Here is a 6,475-nt window from a genome sequence, read left to right as displayed (position 1 = left end):
CACAGGGGATAGGGCAGGGGCTCCGTGGGACGGGAGGACAGGAGCAGGGGGGATGGGGAAGGGGTCTCACCGGGCAGGGGCTCTGTGCCACGGTGTCCTTCACCTTGTGTCTCAGGCAGCCGAAGAAGGGCGGCAAGCAGGCATCGGCCTCCTACGACTCGGAGGAGGAGGAAGAGGGCTTGCCCATGAGCTACGATGAGAAGCGCCAGCTCAGCCTGGACATCAACCGGCTGCCCGGGGAGAAGCTGGGCCGGGTGGTGCACATCATCCAGTCCCGGGAGCCCTCGCTCAGGGACTCCAACCCTGACGAGATAGAGATTGACTTTGAGACTCTGAAACCCACCACGTTGCGGGAACTAGAGAGATACGTCAAGTCTTGTTTACAGAAGAAGCAAAGGAAGCCATTCTGTAAGTTGTGGGGGCCGAGCACCCTGCTTCCCATCTCTCTCCTCCTCACCCCTGCCTCCCCGTCCCACTTCTCTAAGCGCACGCTGGGGGTGGGGGGTCGCTCTCCTCCCTCCGTTCCTGCTGTGCGCCCCAGAGACAGTCAGTGCTCAGCCGGGCCCTGCTCCCCGCCTGTGGGCAGGTGGGCAGCACGTGCATCCTCGGCCGTCACGGGGACGGGCAGGACCTGGGTCGTCCCCGAGCCCCCCTGCATTCAAGTGCCAGTTAAAGCCTTCGCCACAGCCTCCTAGAGGTTCTGTTTGGAGCCAGGGCTGCGGGGGACCTCTCGATGCCCCCCGTCCCGGGGCGGACCGCTTCCCTCTTGCTGGGAGCTGAGGGTCCAGAGGCCTCCCGGGACGGACGAGGCGCTGCCTGGGGCTGCAGGTGCCGGGGAGTGAGGGGAAGGCAGGCCTGAGGCGGCAGGAGGGCCGGGCCGGGCCGGGGTGCGCCTACGCCTGCGTGTGGCCCGCTCGCTGGGCTCTCTTCCTCACTCTGAGGGGTCCGTTGCTGCCCCCTGGACGGGGTCACGTGGCCCCCACGTCAGGCCCATGTGACCCCCGGTAAGTTCCCCTCGGACTCCGAGGCGGTGGCACGGGCGTCCGGCGGAAGCTGCACTGCTGAGGCTGAGGGAGAGCCGCGTCCGTGAGGAGAACCGTGAGTCCCGAGGGCCCGGGCTCCGGTCTCCCTGGGGGCCTCCGAGCCGCGCCGCCTGCCTGTGCGCCGTGTGCGCTGGGGGTGGTGTGAGGCTGCAGAGAAGGCTGTGCCGAGGGTTCAGCGCATGCAGGCCGGGGTCCGGCAGGGAGCTCAGGCCGTGGCCCTTCGGCCCTTGGGGGCCCAGGCTCGGCTCCCCGGCACCCAGGAGGGCTGGCTGGCCCCGCCCTCTCAGCCCCGTGCTCTTCCACAGCCACAAGCGGGAAGAAGCAGGCGGCCAAGTCGAAGGAGGAGTTAGCTCAGGAAAAGAAGAAGGAGTTAGAGAGGCGGCTGCAGGACGTCAGCGGACAGCTGAACAACAGCAAGAAGCCTGCCAAGAAAGGTACCCGTGTGCGGGCCGCGCTGCTGCCAGGCGTGGGGCCCCCGCACTCCCCGCCGCGGCTCTCGGGCGACAGGGGAGGGCCGGTGGTGGGGCGGTGGCTGGCAGACCTGGGTTTCGGTCTGCGGCTCCTCCGGTTACGGAGCAGTGTGTCCTTAGGTGAAGCTCTTGATCCCTGAAGCCCCAAGTCCCTTGTCTGTAAACTGGGGACCCCGGCCCTCAGGGAGGTGAGCAGATGGAAGCAGTGGCTGGAAGTGCCCTGTGCCAGGACCCCTCGGGGAGGACTCTCTGGAAGGGCCTCACTGTGGTCTTAGGGGGTAGACCCCACGGCTTGAGAGGGACTGGGGTCCTGGCCCCTGGCAGCAAGCTTTCTGGCTGCCCCTGGCCAGGCCCTGTGCTTTGTGGACTGTGGGGTCTTATTTTAGGCGAGCAGGTGATCTGACTCTGTCTCTTTCCTCTGGAGCCTGTAAGAAAGGGCAGATAACTTTCTCCCAGCCCCAGGGACCGTGGGGCCCCGGTGGCGGTCAGTCGGGGTCGCATCTGCATGATCATGTGGCAGCTGGGTGCCGCTGCTGTGCCAGGTCCTGCTTGGCACTCCCACTGAATCCTGGGAGGGTCCCCTGGATCGCCCCCGGGGAGGGGCAGGGTAGGCAGCACGTGACTGGTGGGTATCTTTATACTGCTGACCTCTGCCCCCCCATCAGATCCTCCTGGAAGATGGCACCCGTGTTTTCCAGACCCAGTATGTTTAGTTTTGTTGGTCTCTGAGCTAGTTTTACTCCCACTTCTGACACCACGTGTGTGGGCTTCTGCTCATACGACTGCTGTGCCAGCCGTTGGAGGGGTCCAGCCACCCAGTTCCGTCCTGACACTATTTTCGTAGAGTTTGCTCAGACCCCAGTGGAGGGGGGCTCACCCCCAAAGACAGCCCTTCTCTCATATGCCAGGGACGAGTCCTGGGCCCGCCTTACCACTGACCTATAAACGGGGGCTCCCGTGACCCTCTGCTCAGATTTGATAACTTGCTATAGAATGACTCACAGAACTTAGGAAAGTGCTTCATTTACTATGTCATTTATAATAAAGGACACAGTCAGGAACAGCCAAAGGGGAGGGGTGCACAGGGCAAGGTGTGGCAGGGGTGAGGGCATGCAGCTCCCCTCCCCTCCGGGGCACGCCACCCTCTCCACACCTCCACCTGCCCCTGAACCCTGAAGCTCTGGGGGTCGAGAGGATTTTAGCACTCTGTCTCCACTGCCCTCCCCACCCCGGAGTTAGGGGCCCCATTCCCATGGTTTTCCTGGGGACCAGCTATACCGAGTCACTCGTGAGCACTAACTCAGGTGTGACATAGAGGGGGCTCCATGCAAATAACCCAAGACGTTCCTATCGGGATTTCAGGAGGGTTTTAGGAGCCCTGTGCCCGGCCCGCGGACAGAGGCCGAACTCATGTCTCACCTTACCCTACCCTCATTAATGCACCAACAGATAGTCGTTAGCACTGACCGAGCAACGGGGTGAAGGAGCGGGTGGGTCGGGGCGCATGATGCAGCGGCGTGAAGCCGGTGAACGTTCTGGAAGAGCTCGCCCGGCGGGTGCAGGGGTGCATGGGGGTGCGCGGGGGAGCGCCTCTCACCTGCTACGTCTCCCTCAGAGAAAGCGGGCTCGGCGCCCTCGGGAGGGCCATCCCGGCTCAGCAGCAGCAGCTCGTCGGGGTCCGGGAGCAGCAGTTCCAGCGGGTCCAGCTCCGACAGCAGCGACTCGGAATGAGCCCGGGACTCAGAACGGCACGGAAGCAGCGACGTCGCGCTCGCCCCGACTCTGCAGTGTTCCCTTCTATGGTTAATATACTACTTTCGTTCCATGGTGTGCGGGCTTTCTTCTTAACTCAGTGTTATGGTAGCTGCCAGTTTTTGCTTTAATAGGTCAGAGATCTTTCTCGTGTGTACGTGAGGCTTTACGAGCAGGCGCGACTCTGCATAAAGTCTTCGTAACTGAATCCGGTTGCTCGGAGCTGACAACCTCAGACGCCGACCTGGCCGCCGTAGGAAAACCCTGTCACATGTGATCTGGAGTTTCTTGCAAAACCCCTGTCGTAGGCCCCACCTGGTCTCCGGCCCCGGAAAGCACTGTTTGGAAGGAAGTTTCTCTGGATGGTACTGTGTGGAAAGCGGTCGGCTTGGCAAATAGGCGGTCTTTGTCCTCGGGGCCCCAAGCTGAGCTTCCTCGCAGCTGGGGTCGCCGCTTTCTGGGGGCGCGGAGAACGGCCAGGCTGGCGCGGGCTTGGGGCGGGGGCTGTCCAGCTTCAGGCGGGGCTCTGCAGNCCATAGGTTTCCATACACTGAAACTTTTACCTCAACTTAAGAAAAAAAAAAAAAAGTTTAAAAAAACAAAAAGTAAATAAAAAATAAAAGGAGACTTTTTTTGTAAGGTTCAGCAGTTTTCTACGAAAAGTCCAGCCCAACGTGTGTCCCCAACTCGTTAGCTGTCGCACACTCTGGAACCGTTTCCCCAACTTCATGTATATATGAATACTTTATTTATTAACATCATTGGTCATTTTTTAAAAAAAAAAAAAGAAAAAAGAAAAAGAAATGGATTAAAAAAAAAATCGCAGAAGTGCAGGCCTCGTATGTGGTTAGCAGGAGAGCCCGGACTCCCGCCTGCAGGTGCTTGGGCCCTGCCCCCCACGCCGGCTCCCCTCCCGGCTCCACGGGGGCTCCGTGCCTGTCCTTCGTGTGTGTGTGTGTGTGTGTGTGTGTGTGTGTGTGTGTGTGTGTGTGTAACGTTTGGAGACGTACAGGTACAGACAACTTCGGCTGCAGCACACCCTCAGTTTTTATTTTGTTGAGTTCTTTTGTATTCGCCTCTGGTCTCTTTAGGACTGTTTTAAAAGAAATCAATTTAGGGAACCCCAGTTATATAATATAAACTTTGTAATCTGAGAGGAAAAAAATGTATAGTAAATCTCTAAGTCTTGATTTTTAACTTTCTATTGTAAAAAAAAATAATAATAATAATATACAGAGTTTAACAGAAGGTTATGTTTTGGTTTTGTTTTTTTCCAGAGGCCGCCCTGCGGCCTTTGAGTACAGGGACGCCCCACGCTGCCTCCCTGAGCTCTGAGCATGTGGCGTCGGCCGAGAGTGCCGGGGGTCAGCCGTCCGGGTCCCCAGATTGGGGCACCCCTCACCTCTCCGGCCCCAGGGCAGGGGCGGCCGCCCCCGCTGCCCGCTGCGGCCTTTCCAGCCCATCGGCGGCCGTCTGGTCAGGCTTCTCTCTCCAGGGGCGGAAGACCCCCACCCCCGGCCGCAAGAGGGTCCGCTCCCCAGGACCACACAGGGCATTTTCCTTGTAGCACAGAAATGACTGACACAGGGCATTCTCCCAGGCCTCCCCACGAGGACTTCCTGGAGGAGGGTGCTGGGGGCGGAGTGGCGGGTGGCCCGGCCTTTGGTCTGGTGGCACGTTTTCGGGCGGACAAGGGGACTAGTCCTCAGTATCCTAAAAGGGGGACAAATTTTTAAAACTCGTAAACTGCATTCAGAGTCCACTGGCCCTTACGGTCACAGATGCCCTTGGCGGATGTGGAACTCTGACCGAGGAGTCCGCGGGTGGGGGGTGGTTAATACCATTTTTCTTCCTGCTGGTGATTCTGACGCTTGGTGAGTTTTGAGCCAGTTAAACTTTTAATTACGTTGTGTTTATAATCAAAATATATGTGGATTTTAAACTTGCCATTTTTTAAAGTTACCCTTGTTTTTCAAAGGTGTTTTTTCTAAGCAGATCTTTAATGGAATATTTAAACTGGGACTTTAAGGAAGGAATACATGTCACGATGGATGGGTCTGGAAGCAGGATCACTCTGGCAGCATGCGGCGAGCACACCTCCGGGTGACGAACGGACCCCTGAGCAGAGGGTGCCGGGAGTTGCACGGGGCCGGGGGGCTCCCGCGGAGCCACTGTCCAGCCACGGAGATGGCGAGGGGCCTGTGTGAGCCAGTAGGTGGAGGAGAGCGTGTGGTCCTCCGGTCTGGCACAGCGGACGTGTGTCCGAGCCCTTCGTTATCCGCCGGCTCTGCGGGAGACCGGCTTCTGGAACACCTCTGCCCCCTTCGCCCTGGGAAGAGGCTGCCAGCCGTGATGGCGCAGAGGGCCGCTGTCCATCCAGAACCGTTGTAGGCTGTTGGGGCTGCGGGTTTGTTTTTTTTTTTTTTTTTAAGGCTTTCTGTGCAGACTTCAAAGCTGGTTTCTCTTTAGAGTTTAGGGGAACGTGCTTGCCCCCCTCGAGGGCAGCCCGTGGTGGCTGCCATCTCCCCGTCTCTGTGTTGGGGAGGCTGCAGTGGGACAACGGGTGGGGTCGTCCCGGCGCCGAGCACCCCAGGGCGAGCGGGTGGGACCCATGGGCTTAGGAGGTTGGCGCCACTTGAGCCCTGGAGGCCGAGGGGGCCAGAGACCCTGGCTCCTGCCAGGGGGGTGGCATTTGCTTACAGACTGTAAGATACGTTTCCCTTTTGTTTTTTTGTTTTTGTTCTGCCACATCCACGTCTGTGACAGCCCTCTGGGAGGGACACGGCCCAGAGAAGGGATGCGCTCCATCCGCCGTAGCCTGTTCCTCACTGCTGGCGTTAACGCTTCCAGGAAGTTTTTCTTTTTTATATTTAAAATGTTACTTTTCTGTATGATGTGCATGCAAGTTTACCGTAACTTTTCTTAAACTTTTTAGTGCCGTTTCTAGTATATTCCTGTAAATGTCAGTTACTGAAAAATGAGTCCAATGTAAGTAGTTTTAGCTTGTTTATTGCAGTGCTGGCCTCAACACAACAGAATAAAAATGGTAGAAAGTACTCTTGGATGTCTCTGGTAATCATGGACCCTTCTCCTGGGGCATTTGTTTTGTTTCATAATAAAACCAAAAAAAAACAAAGAGAGGTGCCCGTATGTGCCTTTTCCTGTGCTTTCTGCTGGCTCCCGGCCTCCCGTGCACGCGAGTGTGTGGGG

At 58.2% G+C, this 6,475-nt stretch overlaps 1 protein-coding gene across 3 annotated transcripts in view; it reads left to right on the top strand.

The window, feature by feature from the left end:
• Nucleotides 1-3,764, top strand: part of BRD3 (bromodomain containing 3) — an 18,422-nt gene extending 14,658 nt beyond the window's left edge. For 2 of the 3 annotated variants that reach the window (XM_077774636.1, XM_077774635.1), the window contains exons 10-12: nucleotides 116-408; nucleotides 1,349-1,477; nucleotides 3,129-3,343. In XM_077774636.1, coding sequence (XP_077630762.1) covers nucleotides 116-408; nucleotides 1,349-1,477; nucleotides 3,129-3,244 — 538 coding nt within the window. In that variant the 3' untranslated portion in view covers nucleotides 3,245-3,343. Of the gene's footprint in view, nucleotides 1-115; nucleotides 409-1,348; nucleotides 1,478-3,128; nucleotides 3,344-3,399 lie in introns of those variants that run through there. The other variant, XR_013337681.1, reaches the window with a different exon arrangement.
• Nucleotides 3,765-6,475: the final 2,711 nt, after the last annotated feature.

Source organism: Crocuta crocuta, unplaced genomic scaffold, assembly GCF_008692635.1.
Source record: "Crocuta crocuta isolate KB4526 unplaced genomic scaffold, BGI_CrCroc_1.0 scaffold458, whole genome shotgun sequence".
Classification (NCBI taxonomy): Eukaryota; Metazoa; Chordata; class Mammalia; order Carnivora; family Hyaenidae; genus Crocuta; species Crocuta crocuta.
This window is presented reverse-complemented; position numbering and strand designations above follow the sequence as displayed.